We start from the raw sequence: 19,880 nt of genomic DNA on the forward strand, positions 1-19,880 counted from the left end.
TCTCATATCTTCTTTTCCTGTTAATACAGTAAAACATCTCTAATGCGGACGCTAACAGCACAAATTCTTTTGTCCACAATAGAGGGGTGACCACTGGACAGTGAAGTCAGAACAAACAACGTAAGTAGAAGCACAAATTTGTAAATTACAGCAGACACGTGTTTCGGCGTTACAGGGAACGCCTTTTTCAATGCAAAAAATAATGAGCTTATGGATGAAAAGACATCCGACAAAAGCCAAGAGCAGATAAGCATGCAGCTTAAAAGATAAAAACAGCGGCAATAACGTTATTTGCCTTGGAATCGGGGAATTAAAAATTGCTCGCATGAGAGAGGTGTCCGTTAGGAGTGGTTTTACTGTAACACAGCGGTTCCCAACCTTTTTCTCTTTGCGAACCCCTTGGAACAGGCAAAAAAGTTCGCAACCCCCCTGATGTTGATATTAGTAACATGTAAGAAACAATAAAAAAAACAGCATGTTTGCTTTACATTTTTTGCAGCATTTGATTGCAATAAACAAAAATATAATTGTAAAATATCATTAAGTGCAAACATTAATAAAAAGTTAAAACTACATCTACAAGAAAAATTATAAACAAGAAGTTTTATAAACCAACTATTTTTTTTAAGCATACTTTAAATTGGGGAAAAAATCCTTAATGCGATATTTGTGGCTGTTTGACGGAACAAAGAAACTGAAAGTTTGGTTCAATGTCTGACAGTTTGAGTCTTAAATCAGGCTCTGCATTCAATCTGCTTCGGTATTTATCTTTGAGATAAGTATAGGAGGAAAATCCTTTCTCGCACAGATATGTTGTACAAAATGGTAATAAAATTCAAATTGCTTTTTTGGACAAAACGGTATAGTCATTTCTTACACTGAGCCAGAAGTCAATTAACGAGAGCTCTTTAAATGTAGTTTTCAATGAATTATCACAGGATAACTCGATGAGCATTTCCTTTTCAGGTAATGTCAGGGTGTTCTCTAAGCATGGATTTCCTTCAAAAGGATTGCGTATCAAGTTGTTTGAGAGAGGGAGGTTACGCCTATTAGGATAATACTCGTCAAAAGTTAGTTCAAGATGTTGCAGATGTTCACATACATTTCTTTTAACGCTTTCATCAAGTTTCATTGAGTTTTCTGATAAAAAACTACTAAGAGAAGTGAAACAAGAAAACTCACCCATTTCCAGGCATTGGATCCAGAAATTCAATTTTTTTTACCATAGCTTCAATTTTATCATATACAACGAAAATATTAACAACTGCACCTTGCAAGGATAGATTTAATTCATTTAATTTTGAAAAGATGTCAGCTAAATATGCAAGCCTTTGCATCCAAAGAGGATCGAATATGCAAGTGGACAAGTGAAATGGATGATCAACAAAAAATGCTTGGACTTCTGACTTCAATTCAAATAAGCATGTCAAAATTTTGCCACGGGAAAGCCATCTAACTTCTGTGTGAAGAAGTAAAGTAACATGAAGGCTTCCCAATTCCTCAGAAAGCGCGTGAAATAGACGTCAGTTTGTGGCACGTGATTTTATGAAATTTACAATTTTTACCGCATCATTCAAAGTAGCGGATAATTCTGCGGGAATACGCTTACATGCTAATGCTTGTCTATGAATGCAACAATGAGTCCATTCAATTTTCTCGTTGATTTTTTTTACTCGCACCACAAAGCCAACAAATTTTCCTGTCATTGATTTTGCACCATCCGTGCACACACCCACACACAAAGACCAATCTATTCCATTTTCTTCAAAATAACTGTTGACCAGTTCGAAAATTGCTTCTCCAGTTGTGTTGGTTTTCAAAGGATTTGAATATAGTACATCTTCTTTAATTGTATCATTAAAAATATACCTAACATAGACAAGTAATATTGCAGCGTTTGCTACATCAGTCGACTCATCAAGCTGGATCGCAAAATTATTCTCTTTTATTCTATTCACAAGTTCTTTCTCCACATTACTTGCCAAATTAGTAATTCTGCGTGATACTTTGTTGTTTGATAGCGGAACCAGGTCAATTTTTTTTTGCTGACTTTTCTCCCAGCATACACTTAGCAATATCTTTAGCACACGGTCCAATTAAATTTTCTGCAATTTTATGTGGCTGTCCAGATCTTGCAATTCTATAACTGACTCGATATGAAGCTTCAAGGGCCATTTTACTATCTTCGTTGGATTCTAACAGGAACGTAGAGACACTACACTTTTTATTATATTCCAATTTTCTTTTAAAATATTCGATAGGTTAAAGGTCAAGATTTACGGTCGCCACTCGCCACGTGGCGACTTAGTTTTCAGAATTGGCGACCCCAAAAAAATTCTACAGTCGCCAACTTTTTTTGAGGGTTATTTTTATTTTAGATCCCAAGAAAAGAATTCCACACCACTCCACAGAAATGAATCAGTACAATAAGGATTCAGCGATAGAGACCGTACTCCGACTGAATGTTGTTTATTTTACAAAGCTTCCATGTTCTTTCTCACTGCCTGCCTGTATGTTGGTTATTTTACGTTGCTTGAATGTTCCTCTGACGCGATTCAGGGCATGTAAAATAAGCAAGAATACAGTGAATTTGGAAGCCATTTGCACAAGATCGTATTATGTACGGCCTCGGGTTATACGAAGCTTTATTTTTTCTTCAGGCCCATTTTAGAACTTGCAGATTATAGGCCGCCCACGGATAATACGCAGGAATATACGTTTATTAACAGGGTTCGTACCAGGAAAACCTGGAATTGTCAGGGAAAATGACATAAATAAAAGTGTTAGGAAAATTTCAAATTTTGCCCCCCAAAATTTTTTTCCAATTTTTCCCCAGGGAATTTCGTACCTTGAGTTCTAATCTTCGTTTTTATCGATGTTTCCTGAAAAAAAAAAAAAAAAATGCAAACGTTTTGAAGCAAAATGAAGCTGGCAATAAAATAAAAAAAGCGACCAAAAAAAAAAAAAAAAAAAAACTTCCGCGGACGCCATTTTTGCCCCTCAGTAGTTCCAAAGAAAAAAAAATTCCTAGGGTGAACAGGAATTATGCACAAATTTAACGGGAGAAGAACATTTTCCTGCATCTAAAGCACAAGCCTGCGAATGGTAGGGTCAATTGGAAAAATCGTTTTTTAATCGAAATGTCTTTTCAGCTATGAATGAAACATAGTCGCCATGTTTGGTCATTCATAAGATGGAAGTAGACACGATGCTTAAATGCCTAAGTTTCCAAAAGCAAAACAGAATTGGATGTTTTCTTTAACTGCAAACTAATGAAAACAACGCAAAACACGCTAATACTTTTTGTTTTTTTTAATTTTATTTTAAATACGTAATTTTCTTGAGAAATGAAAAAATTTTGTTCTTAAAACTTAATCTTATCCTCATTGCTCTGGACGCAAATGTGCTAAAAACTTTTCAACTGATTTGTAGTTTCACGAAAATTCATTATTTTTAAATTGTTTTCAGGCTACAAATCCAAAAAATTATTTCTTAATTTTTGTCTTAGCCGCCATATTTGGTCATTTCCAAGATGGCAGTACACAAGAATTTTTAAGTGCATAAGTTTCCGAAAATGGCATTAGATGTTTATTGCAATGCAAACTACTGATGACAACGCAAAATGAGCCATTTTTTCCCGGGTAATTCGTAATTATTTTCTGGAAAAATGCAAAATTTTATTTCCAGAACATTTTCTTAAATTCTAACTGATTTAGACGCTTATGTGCTAAAAACTGACTATTTTGTCTTAATTGTAGTTTTTTAAGGATTAATTATTATTTATAACTACTTTTATGCTACAAATTCTAAAATCTACACATGAAAATATTATGCAAATTTTGACTCTTAAAATTAAAAAAAAAAATAAATAAATAAATAAAAACAAAAAAACACCATATTGTATGTTTTTTACATAAAACCTCGAAGGTCATTCCGATCCTATTTGATTCCCAATTAACTCAAACAGCCTTTATTCCGAAAATCATCAAAATAGAAAGACAAATTAATTAATTTAAAACTTGAAAAGGCAACTTGTTTTTGACCGCACAAAGCCCCCCACCCCTCCCGCGCCCTGTTTTATCATTCCTTTGCCATAATCAATGTTCCATGTTGTCCCATAAATCCTGTATTTCATTAAAAATCCTATACATCATTAAAAATAGAAAGAAAACTATATTTCTATAAACTATATCTTATACATATTTCTGCTGTGATGTGGACGCTAATACTCGCGATCAATTAGGAATACGTTCCATTGAAATTCGTTTAAACAACGGGAGCTAGATTCTATTTATTAGAATAACTGTTGTAATTTTTTAATCTTCAATCGCATCAGATTAAAATATAAGCCAAATAGCCAGTCCTTTGATCGTTTTCTTTTCATAGTCATCCTAACATGGAGACGCTGCGTATGGAACATAGTCGCCATGTTTGGTCATGTTTATCTAATTTTTTTTCTATTCCCTTCCTCCTAATTTTTTTGCAATTAATTCTTTTCATTAAACTAGTTACCTGAAAAGTGCATGTTGATTTTTACTGCCATGGCATTTGCAATGATTTACACACAGATTTTAAAGGAATTTGTTGTTGTTTTTATAGGAAATTCTTTTTTTTTTTTTTCACTGTGGGACCATGGTACTGTGTACACTACTTTATTTTTGGTTTAATAATTTTTTTCTTTCTTATGAAACTTTAAATGGATGGAATGAACCATTTGCTTCAGGAGCTCCCAACCTTCACCCAATGCTTCTTACATTTCCATGATTAATATAATTTATATTTCTTGTTTGCATTCTTTTAGCACCACTTTCATAACATTTGTTTCAAAAAATAAATTGAAATCCCCCCACCCTTCTCGTACTAGAGCGCTGTTTTCGAAGCCCGGTAAAACTGGTGGCCACCAAGTTTTTTGAGTCTAGTGGCCATTGGCCACTTGAAAATTTTCTGAATCTTGAGGTCTACGATAGGTTTGTCCTTGTGTGTCGGATGCTTTGTTTCGAGGTGTCTTCTCAGAAGTGACGGTTTCAAACTGCTGTTCGCTAGAACTTCGTTGCAGAGAAGACAAAGCGGTCTAGGTTCAGACTCTTCTCCAGTAAAATAAAAGCCCATTTGTAAATAGTCACTGTCATATTTTCGCTTTTTTCCTTTTTTCTCCCCTAGTTCACTTTTCTGTTTAGTCGGGGGAGGGGGCAGTTCATTACAGCTATCTATTTCAATATCCTGTGTTGATTCGAAAGTTACTGCTGATGTTGATCGATTGACTGCTTGTCCATTTGTCGCTCAAGCAAACTACCAGTTTTCAACCATCGATCCATAACAGCAGAAAGTTATTAAATCATAAAAATTACCAACACGATTATAACTTCACAAACAGAGTAGCAAGTTCACGTAGCAAAACCAATTGCAAACAAAATCACTTGTTTTCAAACATCTCTAAAGTATCTCTAAATACGTCTGTTAACAACTATTTCTCCAGAACTATGAGCATGCTGATGTTATATATTTTTGAAAACGAACAGATGGGTAAAATCCAGTAATAAATTTTAAGTTTGGAGCCTTTTGCTGTCATGTCTGCTATTCGATGACTGAATTCGACGGAAATTCCCGAGTTATATTTCAACCAGATTAGAAATAATACCCCTATGATGCATTGTTTGAGAATTCTTTATTTCTTTCGACATATGTATATTATGTATATTGTTTGATTGACTCCACGCGATGGCACCTTTTTAAGCTCATCGTGATCCCCGCCACAGCTTAATACAACGTTTCTGCATGGCGCCTCGCAATAAAGAAGGAAGGATATCTCTTTTTGTTGTCTATCGAAAAAAAATGAGAAAATTTCTTTTTAACCAAGATTATAAAACCACTGAAAGTTTTTTTTTTTTTTTTTGAGCTTAATACAAGAGTCTGGCACGTTTTCAAATAAAAAAAAAATTTAGTAACTATGTGCAAATTGAATATTTTATAATTTTTTACCAAACTAGGAAAAATCCGCTATTGCACCGAAATTTTCGTGAACCCCCTTCCTGTACCTCGCAAACCCCTGGGGGTTCGCGAACCACCGGTTTTGACCCTCTGCTGTAACATTTAGAAAGAACAGATTTTTTCCTTTTAAAATAAATTTTTTTTGAATAAGGATAGAAAAATGAGTTTGAAATTCTGTCTGTCGTAACGAATTGCCATGGTTTAAGTTCAGATTACGTAAAATTTTATCACACTGGAAGCCTGAAATTTTAGGAACTCAAAGCACTTTTGGCAGTCAATACGTTCTAGAATTTTTATGAATTTAAGTTCATTAATTTTTGTATAGCATGCATGCAAAGTCACAGGAAAAGTGCAGTGGGGAAACTTTTTCCTGGATTTTAGAATGTCATAAATTCTGAACAAAAATGCTTCAAAAGCTCTTACTTTGTAATTCTATAGTCAATATATATGCTTTTAATAGGTTAGAAATGCAGAAGGTAAATATTGGTTTTCTAAAATATATTGGCATCCAAAAAGGCAGTCAAAATCGTTAACATGAAAAATAGCCTATTTTTACTGCGCTGTAGCTCAACTTTGCCCCATTGCGTCTTCTTTTCGTTGGTACCATTAGAAAAAACATATTTTTTACACAGAAATCTTCTATTCTCTCGTAGTATTTTAGCGACCCTTTGCGGCTGCATAGTTTGCCATCCCCTAAGCACTGCCCTGCATGGAATAGTCTAATCCCGGCTTAGTATGTATTAAAAATGCTTTTACAGACAAATAATAAATTTAATTGAGACACATTAAAAACTATCAATTATTTAAGAACAAAAATAAAGGAAAAATATATCATTTCTTGACATAAAATGGGCAGATTAAAAGTAACAAAGGCTAAAACAGCTTTTTAACTTTCAGGATGCAAAACGATTGAAATCTCTAAGTCAGCGCACCATTTTCGGCCATGCACATGTTTAATGTTGGCATGTTACCAAAACAAATTCATTTTTCACTAATATGAGTTTGAAATGACAAATCTTCTGTTAAACTACAAGAAATCTTTTTTTAAAAGTTATCCCCCCCTCCCCCTCTACATTTTTGGTCAATTTCTCAATGGATTTAGATTAATCTAAAAATAACCAGAAAGCCTTCAAAAGAAATCAGATTTCCACAAAAACACAGAAAACATTCCATGACTGAATATATGTAACATTAAAAAATTGTTTAAAAAAAGAAAAAAATGAAATACGAGAACATTCAGGATTTTGTTACGTTATAAACTCACTCAATCCAACTAAAATGGATTTCTGATGCACAGAATATACAGTAAAATCCCTCTAATGTGGACACTGACGGGTCAATTTTTTTTCCGCAATAGAGAGGTGTACGTAGGACGGGTTTGATAATGTTATTTGCATTGGAACTGGGAAATTAAAAATTTTCCGCATAAAAGGGGTGTCCACCTTTGAGGGGTGTCTGTTAGGATGGGTTTTACTGTATGTGTGGCTACTAATAGTTGAATGTTAAAGTAGGTACAAATGGAAGCACATAAAACTGAACCTTAAATGGCGGACTGCACGCTTGCCTTTGAAATCTGAGTGCTTTATAAGCATTTCAGGCTTGAGTAGTCAGGCTGCTGATGAGGAATAGACAAGTGAAAGGGTAAGACTGAAAAGGAAAAAAACTCCCAGGGGGCCCATGATACAAAACAAAAGGAAGAAAATATGAGAGGAGAAAGGGAACAAAAATCCTATGCTAGCGATGTCTCCAGTTGGTATAACCAAGGCTTCACTTGATACGCGTCTTATCAGGCTCAGTCATTTCAATAAAGGTTGTAGTATGAAACCAATCAATCAAACAAAAAACCCGGTCAGACTCCAACAACATCTGGTGGATTTTGTGGCAACTTTTAACTATATAAACATCAGATGAGATTATTTAAGAGAATAGTTATTCAAAATTGAGTTCAAAAGTATTTGAGTTAATTTAAAAGCGGATTTTTTCTTCCTGAAGAAAAGTGTTTGAAAAGATATTTTAGGTGAAAAGTGAAAAAATATGAAACATTGTTTTCAAAAAAAGTTAAGTTTTGAAACAAAATCAGATGAATAAAAGCTGAGGAAGACGAATCAATGTAAATTCCGTGTATGAAAAAATGTTGTTATTAATTATTCCAACTTTCCGCAATCAAGCATCTTCAAAATTATTTGAGTAGTGTAACTGCAAACCTTAAATAAATATAAATAGAAGTTAGCATTTATTGCAATTTATACATTAAATAACAATTTCAAACGAGCTTAAAGAGAAGTTTTCTGTTTGAAAACGTATGTGAATACATGTTTTGGAAATACTGTTATTTTTTTCTTTTTTTGTGTGGGGGGGGGGGAGTTAATTTCTGCTTCCGATAAATAAAAAACAAATATTGGAAATTTGGTTCTGAATGAAATAATGCGTAATATTATATAATTAAGCATTACATCTATGGACGAAACCATACTGTCTATGAAACGTATGAACTATGCTTAATAATTTGTATCAAGAAAAAAAATTTTTTTTTGGTTTTATTATGTAAAAATTAATTACATATGCTTCACCAAGCACAATCAATAAATATATTAATCAGTTAAAACAGAAAACAAATAAAAGTAGCGATTGTTTCTCATAATTATTAATAACCCAGGCAACGCCGGATATTTTTCTTAGTTGATAAATATATTTATGGAAACATTTAAAAAGCTTTTAGTATTTTTTTTTTAATTATATACTTTAAAGTTTAATTCTAAATAAGTTATTTTTTAAAAAAATATTCTAAAAATGTTGAATAGCTCAATTTGATACCTTTAGTTTTTTTACAATAAGAACTAGGTTCTTTTACAATACGAACAAGTATTAAAATGTACAAAAATGCATAGAGATACAATTTTTCGAAAGAAAAGTAAGTAGAAAACATATGAAATAAAAATTTTGCCATGAAACTGATTGTTTGTATCAATCATTATACATTACAATTTATATCATTAAGGGGAACGTTGGATGTTAAGAAACAAGAAATTTAAATCATTTAAAAGTACATTGAAACAATAATAAATCCACCCGGAAAAACATGCCAATAAAAATTTCAAAAAAGGAAAAGATGGCAACTTTTCATTTAAAGATTTTTATAAACCTATACATTCCAGCCTTTAAAAAATAATAATAATAATTCCTTCTTATTTTTTTTGAACAAAACTTTTGCTTGTTGAAAAAATAAATGAATTAAAATAATAATAACAGTTAAAAAAATAAAACAAGCCTGTTAAAAAGGTAAACAGTATTCCAAATTTAAATGGGATAAATTTTGCCAATTAAATAAACATGAAAAGTACTAAATAGAGACATACCGAGTAGCACTTTGGCCAAGTACCGAGTACTCGGCCTTTCACTACTCGGCCGAGTACCGAGTTACCAAGTACTCGGCCTTTCACGACTCGTCCGAGTTACCAAGTACCAATTATGTTTTGACAAGAACCACCGACACACATGTGATGAATTTTGAACTTATTGGAATAGTAGTATAGACCTCGTTGTCCATATAATAGTTTTTAAAACTAAATTCCTGGTGAAATTTAATTACGCATTATATAAACAACTTTGTTTGTCAAAAATTTTACCAAAAAATGATTTTTAAAATTAAAAATAAATAAATAAAAGGTATGATTAATCAAGTTGGAATTAAAACAAATTACAGTAAAATCCCTCTAATGCGGACACTAACAGGACAATTTTTTTTGTCCGCAATAGAGAGGTGTCCGCAGGACAGGTGTTTAATAATGTTATTTGCATTGGAACTGGGGAATTAAAAATTGTCCGCATATGAGGGGTGTCCGTTAGGAGGGGTTTCACTGCATACCAATCAGTTATGCAGTTTTTTAAAAAAAATTTATGTTTGGCAGTCCGCCAAACATAAATATTTTTTTAAAGCAGATAAAACAAATGTGCAAGAACACTGCAGACATGTTTCACGCCGGATGCCTTTAAATCCACGAGCTCCCATTTTGTGCATAGAAAAAGGAATTCCTTGTAACTTCCAAGACACGTATCAGCAGTGTTCCTACACTGTGCTTTTAACATTGTTTTATTTCCTTTAATTTTTTAAGCAAAGGTTTTTTATATTTTTTGTAACTAATTTTTGTTTGTAGCAAATATCCATTTTTAATATAAAAATTCCATATTTTCTATACTTGCCTTTTTTTGCATAATTTTTAATAAACAAGTTTAATAAACTTCGGGGACATTAAAAGAAAGATTTATACCATTGAAGCATTACAAACTTCATTATTCTCAAAATTTAAATTTGACTTATAAATTTTAATTGTAAATTATTGCAGAATATAATGCTTGCTTTTTTTTTAATATAAATTTTGGTATTTGTCTTGGACAATATTCAATTTTTTGCAACTACTCAGTATTGGCCGAGTATCTGATCAGAATTAGGCCGAGTATGCCGAGTACCGAGTAATTACCGAGTACTCGGTACGTCTCTAGTACTAAACTTTTAAATTATTTGCTAAAGATCAAATTTAAAAAAAAAGCCATTAAGTAGCATAAAAAGTTACATTAAAATGAAAAAAAAATGGAAAATTAAGTTATTTTGTAATCCACCAAATCTAAAACTAAACAGTATTAGGAAGCAACCATGTTACTGTATTCAGCCAAAGATCAATTAAAGTGTAAAATAATTCACCAGATAAATGTATTAATTAAAGAACAAAAGTTCCATCAAAGTATCAAAAGAACAAACATTGGCGACAGCAATTTTAGCAACAGAAAAAGATTTCGCCAATTTCATTTTTCCGTGAGAAGATAATTCCCCCATGATTTTAATGTGAATATTAAATAGCAAGAAATATAATGCTGTCAAATTTTGTGACGCCAAGGAATTACATATATGTGCGTCACGATGCATTTCAATTATTGGCGATTATTTTTCATTTAATTTGTTGCCCCCGTATTCGTTTTTTTGGTTTCAATAAAATGAAGCTTTTATTGTTGTCAAACATAGTTTGTTCAGTGGATTTTTTTATATTTTACTGCAACTTTTAATGTCGTTTCGTGGGTGGTTTCATTTACTAAGGGGATTATTGAAACTTTTAATAAATACATGGGTAATAAAACTATATGTAATAAAACTTTAAATGCTTTCGATTATCGAATTTATTTATTTGTCGAAATAGTATGTTATTTTGTTTTTTTCGTGGATTTTTATTCAAAACAAAGTAAAATAATTCGCCAAATAAAAAACGAGCTGTTAAAATAATATCAGAAATCTCGTTAAAATATTTCGCTAAATCAATTTCAATTCTCCATTATTATGTGACATAATCAGCAGAATAAATTAACTGAGTCATAAATAAAAATAGAAAGTGTGTAAATTTTGTAAAATTAGAAAAAGGAGCAAACATATGACGATGTAAACTTATTTTTCTATTTTCGCCGACGATGATGTAAGTGCAATTTTTCAGTTTTCGCCAAGTAAAGGTAAAGAGAAAATTCACCAAGCTGAGCGACGTACCTATGACTAAATAATATAAAAAGAGAAAATATGTATTACAGTCTTACCGATATTGTGAAAATAAAACAATTATTGTCGAAATCTTGACGATTGCGCCATTAAATACTTCCTTTAAATATACAGTAAAATACTATATAATGTATAAACAGCAAGGTTTCCTTCTCTGACATTTTTTTTAAATTTTGGAACAAAGCGGTTCCCAACCTTTTCTCTTTCGCCCTTGGAACAGGCAAAAAGTTCGCGAACCCCCTGATGTTGAAATTAGTAACATGTAAGAAACAATAAAAAAACAGCATGTTTGCTTTCCATTTTTTGCAGCATTTGATTGCAATAAACAAAAATATAATTGTAAAATATCATTAAGTGCAAACATTAATAAAAAGTTAAAACTACATCTACAAGAAAAATTATAAACAAGAAGTTTTATAAAGCAACTATTTTTTTAAGCATACTTTAAATTGGGGAAAAAATCCTTAATGCGATATTTGTGGCTGTTTGACGGAACAAAGAAACTGAAAGTTTGGTTCAATGTCTGACAGTTTGAGTCTTAAATCAGGCTCTGCATTCAATCTGCTTCGGTATTTATCTTTGAGATAAGTATAGGAGGAAAATCCTTTCTCGCACAGATATGTTGTACAAAATGGTAATAAAATTCGAATTGCTTTTTTGGACAAAACGGTATAGTCATTTCTTACACTGAGCCAGAAGTCAATTAACGAGAGCTCTTTAAAGGTAGTTTTCAATGAATTATCACAGGATAACTCGATGAGCATTTCCTTTTCAGGTAATGTCAGGGTGTTCTCTAAGCATGGATTTCCTTCAAAAGGATTGCGTTTGAGAGAGGGACGTTACGCCTATTAGGAAAATACTCGTCAAAAGTTAGTTCAAGATGTTGCAGATGTTCACATACATTTCTTTTAACGCTTTCATCAAGTTTCATTGAGTTTTCTGATAAAAAACTACTAAGAGAAGTGAAACAAGAAAACTCACCCATTTCCAGGCATTGGATCCAGAAATTCAATTTTTTTACCATAGCTTCAATTTTATCATATACAACGAAAATATTAACAACTGCACCTTGCAAGGATAGATTTAATTCATTTAATTTTGAAAAGGTGTCAGCTAAATATGCAAGCCTTTGCATCCAAAGAGGATCGAATATGCAAGTGGACAAGTGAAATGGATGATCAACAAAAAATGCTTGGACTTCTGACTTCAATTCAAATAAGCGTGTCAAAATTTTGCCACGGGAAAGCCATCTAACTTCTGTGTGAAGAAGTAAAGTAACATGAAGGCTTCTCAATTCCTCACAAAGCGCGTGAAATAGACGGCAGTTTGTGGCACGTGATTTTATGAAATTTACAATTTTTACCGCATCATTCAAAGTAGCGGATAATTCTGCGGGAATACGCTTACATGCTAATGCTTGTCTATGAATGCAGCAATGAGTCCATTCAATTTTCTCGTTGATCTTCTTTACTCGCACCACAAAGCCAACAAATTTTCCTGTCATTGATTTTGCACCATCCGTGCACACACCCACACACAAAGACCAATCTATTCCATTTTCTTCAAAGTAACTGTTGACCAGTTCGAAAATTGCTTCTCCAGTTGTGTTGGTTTTCAAAGGTTTTGCAAATAGTACATCTTCTTTAATTGTATCATTAAAAATATACCTAACATAGACAAGTAATATTGCAGCGTTTGCTACATCAGTCGACTCATCAAGCTGGATCGCAAAATTATTCTCTTTTATTCTATTCACAAGTTCTTTCTCCACATTACTTGCCAAATCAATAATTCTGTGTGATGCTTTGTTGTTTGATAGCGGAACCAGGTCAATTTTTTTTGCTGACTTTTCTCCCAGCATACACTTAGCAATATCTTTAGCACACGGTCCAATTAAATTTTCTGCAATTGTATGTGGCTGTCCAGATCTTGCAATTCTATAACTGACTCGATATGAAGCTTCAAGGGCCATTTTACTATCTTCGTTGGATTCTAACAGGAACGTAGAGACGCTACACTTTTTATTATATTCCAATTTTCTTTTAAAATATTCGATAGGTTTGTCCTTGTGTGTCGGATGCTTTGTTTCGAGGTGTCTTCTCAGAAGTGACGGTTTCAAACTGCTGTTCGCTAGAACTTCGTTGCAGAGAAGACAAAGCGGTCTAGGTTCAGACTCTTCTCCAGTAAAATAAAAGCCCATTTGTAAATAGTCACTGTCATATTTTCGCTTTTTTCCTTTTTTCTCCCCTAGTTCACTTTTCTGTTTAGTCGGGGGAGGCGGCAGTTCATTACAGCTATCTATTTCAATATCCTGTGTTGATTCGAAAGTTACTGCTGATGTTGAGGGTTGATCGATTGACTGCTTGTCCATTTGTCGCTCAACCAAACTACCAGTTTTCAACCATCGATCCATAACAGCAGAAAGTTATTAAATCATAAAAATTACCAACACGATTATAACTTCACAAACAGAGTAGCAAGTTCACGTAGCAAAACCAATTGCAAACAAAATCACTTGTTTTCAAGCATCTCTAAAGTATCTCTAAATACGTCTGTTAACAACTATTTCCCCAGAACTATGAGCATGCTGATGTTATATATTTTTGAAAACGAACAGATGGGTAAAATCCAGTAATAAATTTTAAGTTTGGAGCCTTTTGCTGTCATGTCTGCTATTCGATGACTGAATTCGACGGAAATTCCCGAGTTATATTTCAACCAGATTAGAAATAATACCCCTATGATGCATTGTTTGAGAATTCTTTATTTTTTTCGACATATGTATATTATGTATATTGTTTGATTGACTCCACGCGATGGCGCCTTTTTAAGGTCATCGTGATCCCCGCCACAGCTTAATACAACGTTTCTGCATGGCGCCTCGCAATAAAGAAGGAAGGATATCTCTTTTTGTTGTCTATCGAAAAAAAAAAAATGAGAAAATTTCTTTTTAACCAAGATTATAAAACCGCTGAAAGATTTTTTTTTTTTTGAGCTTAATACAAGAGTCTGGCGCGTTTTCAAATTAAAAAAAAAATTTAGTAACTATGTGTGCAAATTGAATATTTTATAATTTTTTACCAAACTAGGAAAAATCCGCCATTGCATCGAAATTTTCGCGAACCCCCTTCTTGCACCTCGCGAACCCCTGGGGGTTCGCGAACCACCGGTTGGGAACCTCTGTTTAAGAAGAGTAATATTCGAACCCTTCTTGATATCAACTTACATTAAATGTCTATAAAAATTATACATAATCCGGGACTTACTAAAAATGAGATCCAAGGTTCAAAATGCTTGGAGTCCCCTGTGCTTCAGGGACACGTTTTACCAGAAGTGAATGCCAATGAGAAATAGTTGAATCCTGAGTTGGGACTAGCTTTACCTGAAAAGGGAATTTATTTTCCTTGAAAAACAGACCTGGTACGCCGTTCCGGCATCAATTCACGCTGTACTACACATCGGATAACCATATCAATGAAATTTTACATTAAAGATTAAAAAAGCATAGCTTTTTACAGCAGAAATAATATGTTAACTAATGTAAACAAATGATTCCCCCCGGTTATACTACAGCGCTATCTTACGGGCAAGGCGGCGCCTTTGATCTTTTTGAGTAATGACTAAACCTGATAAGACACGCATCGAGTGAAGCCTTGGTATAACACTACCAGAAGGGGGGGAGGGGGTCGATATGATAATCTCAGGGAGACTTTCTGCGGGAAGCATATGTTTGAAAACATCTTTGTAAACTGGAAGCTGGAGATTAAGGGAAGGAAAAAAAGGCTGGCATCATTATGACAACTGGGTTTAAACTCACGATCATCAAAGAAACTTTTAAGTTGTAAAATGCAATTAAGGACCACTAATTTTGAGCACCACCGTAAATGAAGAGTTAACATCAAATGAAGCCATAAAAAAATTATTTGGAATGAAATTATGATTTTTTCTAACGAACTCAGCAGAATTTTTAACAGTGAACGGGCCTTACGCTTGTATTCTTCCGATTTCTTTCTTCATGTTTTGAATTGTTCAGAATCTACTTTGTAAATTCCTACCGAATATGAGGTTCATCCCTATTCATAACATAACTTTCATCTTTTAAGGAGCTTTGAACTTATTGTGCACTACAAATATGTTTTCCTTTTTTATTTTAGAAATTAATGATTGATGAAAAGAGATGTTATCTTTTTGGGAGAAATCCAGAGTTGAATGACTTTTGTATAGATCATGCATCTTGTTCTCGAGTTCATGCTGCTTTGGTATATCATAAGCATCTCAATCGAACATTTTTAGTTGATCTTGGAAGTAGTAAGTGTGATTATTTAGTAAGTGTATTTTTGTTCCTATTGACTTATATTTTAACCTTCCGTGTTTCAGTTTAACTGTTTCTGTGTATGTTTGTAAGTTTCGGTTGACATTGAAAAAAAAACTAAAACTTATATTAAGAAAACTATTTTAAAACTTTAAATGCTGTAGAAGTTTTATAGATGCAGCTGTTAAAAACTATTCCTATTTTTAAGCACTTTTATTATACTTGGACTGATTGTCACAGAAAAATCTGAGGCTTACTTTTGCTTATATATTAGCAACTGGACCACTTAAAGACTTCAAGATTTCACTAAATGATTTGCTTAGTCTTAAAGTACAACTTAACGCTTAAAAATTCAGTTCTAAAATAAAATTATTATTTCAGTTAGGATGGAAAACAGCAAATTTCATGTAATTTCCTCATTAAATGTTTAAATATAAAACCCATTGTTACAAATTTTGTTGTCTTACAACAGCGATATTAATAGTGATCATAATAGAAATTTTGAATCAAGGCTTATCTGGAGCCAGCATGAAATTCATTCACTATCATTGCTTTCTTAGGATTTTCATCTTCATCTGTGCCAGTAATCAAAAATGGTGCTAAGTAAAGATGCATATTAGGATCTGTGTCACAATCACAAGTAACTTGTATATTGTGAAATATGAATTAGTTTTGCAAGCCTTTAATATTTAAATGGTTCTAATTAAATTAGCACGCAAACAAAGCCGGGGAGGGGGGAACAAGAATAAATTTTTTAGTCCCAAATGCTTAGTTTTTGACATGTATATAGTTTTTTTCCTTTTAGTATGAAGCATTTATATGAAAAAAGAGGTGAAATTTCGTGATGGTAACATTATTCTATTTTTGAAATACATTTACACTAAGAATAATGAAATAACAGAATTTTTAAGGAAATACTAAGCACTTTTCATAATGCACTCAAAAGGACAAAATAACTTTTCTGGGTCAGAAAGGACAATATTTAAGTATTCCTGTAGTTTATATATTCCTAGAAAATGACTTCACAAACGAGAAAAAGTGTGGTTCAAGTCATTTCAAACCAAACTTTCCCAGAAAAATATGCATATTTGAATACTCAAATTTATGACAGAAAGTTAGAAAATAAGAAATTCTCTGACCTGACTTGAGCCGTACTTTTCCTCGTTTGTGGAGTCATTTTCTTGGAATAATTGAAAACTATTGGAATACTTAAATATTCTACTTTCTGACCCAGAAAAGTTATTTTGTCCTTTTGAGGGCATTATGAAAAGTGCTTAGTATTTTTTTAAAAAATCTGTTAGCTGTATAATGGCCCAACGCTGTCAAATACAATTTTTGTGTAAGGATCATATTTTCTGCTTGCAAACAAAGTATAATTTCCAATTCTTGGATCAAAATGTAACTCTTGATTTGATTCACATGATCATAAAAGCTGTGTCATATTCAGAGGAGATACAATGGAGGTGGGGTCGTAGGGTCCCCCCCCCCCCTCTTTAAACCATTGGCAATATTATCTCTCTGGCATTTTCAGGCATTGTGTTCTAATGGTTTTACTATTCTAACAGTTTTGTTTTATGTTTAAAAGTAAATATTTGAAATATTACTTCTTTTTATTACTTATGAAATTAATTAGTAATGCTTTACAAAGCATCTTATTCCTATCCAATTTGGTGGTTTTTATTGACACAAAAGCAGTTTTAGACATTTTTCATACCCATAAGCGTTGGTTCGTTCATCGGGGGGGGGGGGGGAGGTCATTCTTTATCATGACCCCTGTCCCTAAAATGGTATTCTGTATCTACCCCTGATTAGTAACAGAGGCATGCACAGAATTTTAGATCCTGTCAAAAATGACTTTTACAGGACCCAAAAATAAAGCTGAGACTTCATTTTTAGGTATAAGTTTCTGTTTATTTGTTTGCATTGTAGGAGTTGGTGCATTTGCCCAATGCTATTCTGTATGCAAATTAGTGCATTTAATAACTCACAAAATTACTTGCTTTTCAAACAACTGTTTCTTTTTTTTTTTTTTTTTTGAAACCAAATGCAGGGAAAAATATACACAACATGCATAGTACTTGAATGAAGTATTCAATTAGCCATGAAGTTTTTATTTTAATTCCATCCCCTTATGGTTTACAGGGTTTTAAAAAGGGGGGGGAATCTTTTTTTTTTTTATCCATTTTTCTAGTTTTTGCAACACTGTAAAGTTAAGCAAACACACAATTAAAGTTAGATTTTCTCATTTGGGTGATTCCAGGGATTTGTTTTTGCCATACTTCATTTTGTGTTTTTGTCCCCCTAAACCTGTTATCACTCTTTAAAATGAGTAAAAATGTTGCATTCAACCTTGAACATTCGCCTGTTGCCTTTATTTTAACTATATTTAGTTATAGCTATGTAACTGAGCATGTGAGACTATATTATTTTAAGTACTTTAACATGAAAATGTAAAATTAACTGCCATGAATGTAATTCAAACAGATTTGGGCCAAAATGCAAAATTACCAAGTCCCATTTTTGACTGCAAAAATGACTTTTGATGATCTCTAAAAAAATCAAAGATGAAGGTTAAGATATATATATATATATATATATATATATATATATATATATATATATATATATATATATATATATATATATGATTCTAAACATCTTTCATATAAAGCTTTTAGGGTTACGAGTTTCGAAAAAATTAAAGGTGGTTAAGCCAGGGGTAATAGTGGATTGAAATAAAATTTTCTGAAGACAGTGAAATTTTCTGACTGTATGAGGAAGCTTACCCCCCTCCCCCTGTTAAAACTTTTTTATATGCATACAAAAATCATTGAAGACATTTTTTATTTTAAATAATTTTTTAGTTTTAGAATGTGTTGTCAGCCCAAATTTTTCAGAAGCGACAGCCCAAAATTTTCCGAAATTTCAGATCACAAAGCACAGGTTGAGCCATCCGATCAATCTCTATGGATTCACCGAAATGTTAAAACCATTATTTTGTGCCAAAAGTTTGGATTTTTCCCCTAGTGAAAATACTTCTTCCCTTAGTCAGGCCCACGCCAAGCCCAATCGGAGCCGTCGTGAAAATGTCTTTTGAGCGCCTTTATGCATTGGTGTTCAAGGAAAATCTAGTTAACATCTGAGTGAGGCTTTGTAGGCAAATATAGTGTTGAAAAATACATTAGAAATTGAATTTATTTAAAAAACAATGTGTAAATATTTAATTTTGGAATACAGTGTACGTTTTTACTTTATCTCAAAGTTGTTTTGTGTTCAGTTGCTCATTTGGTGTGCTAATGCATTTTGGAAAAAGAAATATTCTAATATTCAAGTTAATGCCGCTCTAAATATCTATGAATAATTAATCTTAACTTATACGCCTGTAAAAACATGACAAACGGGTACTGATTACATTGGTTAATTGAAGCATAATAATATAGAGGATATTCCTCTTTAAAAAATGAAATTTAAATTTTTTTCTGCAAAATAAGCAATTTTAAAATATGGAATCGTTAAAGGGGAATTGAATTAAAAAGTTAAAACAAATACATGGTCCAAAGTTCTCTTTTAAATTTAATAAACAAATAGTTGAAGAAAAGAGCGGGGAGAGGGGAGTCGAGTAATTATGGTCGAGTCTAAAAAGTTAACCAAAATAATTGTCTACTATATACAAGTATTACGCACAAGTAAATAATATTCAAAGGTGCTTACTGTACTTTTTAATGTATAATAACATGAAGCAGTCGAATTACCACAAACAGTAGTTAAAAAACACAAAAATACGTATTGCACAAATTATAATAAAACATATTAACCACAAGCAGTGACGTGGACAGGGGTGGGTCCAGGGAGTCGGGTCCCTCCTCAAAATGAGTAAAAAACTTCAAAAATGGAAAATATTCTCTTTTGCAAGTAGTTTTCTTGCATAGTAAAGAAAAACTCGAATTTGAGTGCATAGAATTCTATATATTTCCTATACTTCTTATAGTATAAAGCAAAGATCAAATCAAATTTGAAAACGTACACTTTTCCCTCCTTTTTTCA

At 32.6% G+C, this 19,880-nt stretch overlaps 1 protein-coding gene across 2 annotated transcripts in view; it reads left to right on the forward strand.

Annotated features, from left to right (window-relative positions):
• Positions 1-19,880, forward strand: part of LOC129221377 (nuclear inhibitor of protein phosphatase 1-like) — a 73,273-nt gene that overhangs the window by 15,599 nt on the left and 37,794 nt on the right. Inside the window, exons 3-4 of one of the 2 annotated variants that reach the window (XM_054855858.1) lie at positions 30-120; positions 15,679-15,832. In XM_054855858.1, coding sequence (XP_054711833.1) covers positions 15,685-15,832 — 148 coding nt within the window. In that variant the 5' untranslated portion in view covers positions 30-120; positions 15,679-15,684. The remainder of the gene's footprint in view (positions 1-29; positions 121-15,678; positions 15,833-19,880) is intronic. The other variant, XM_054855850.1, reaches the window with a different exon arrangement.

The sequence above is a fragment of the Uloborus diversus genome, chromosome 1, assembly GCF_026930045.1.
Source record: "Uloborus diversus isolate 005 chromosome 1, Udiv.v.3.1, whole genome shotgun sequence".
In the NCBI taxonomy this organism is placed as follows: domain Eukaryota; kingdom Metazoa; phylum Arthropoda; class Arachnida; order Araneae; family Uloboridae; genus Uloborus; species Uloborus diversus.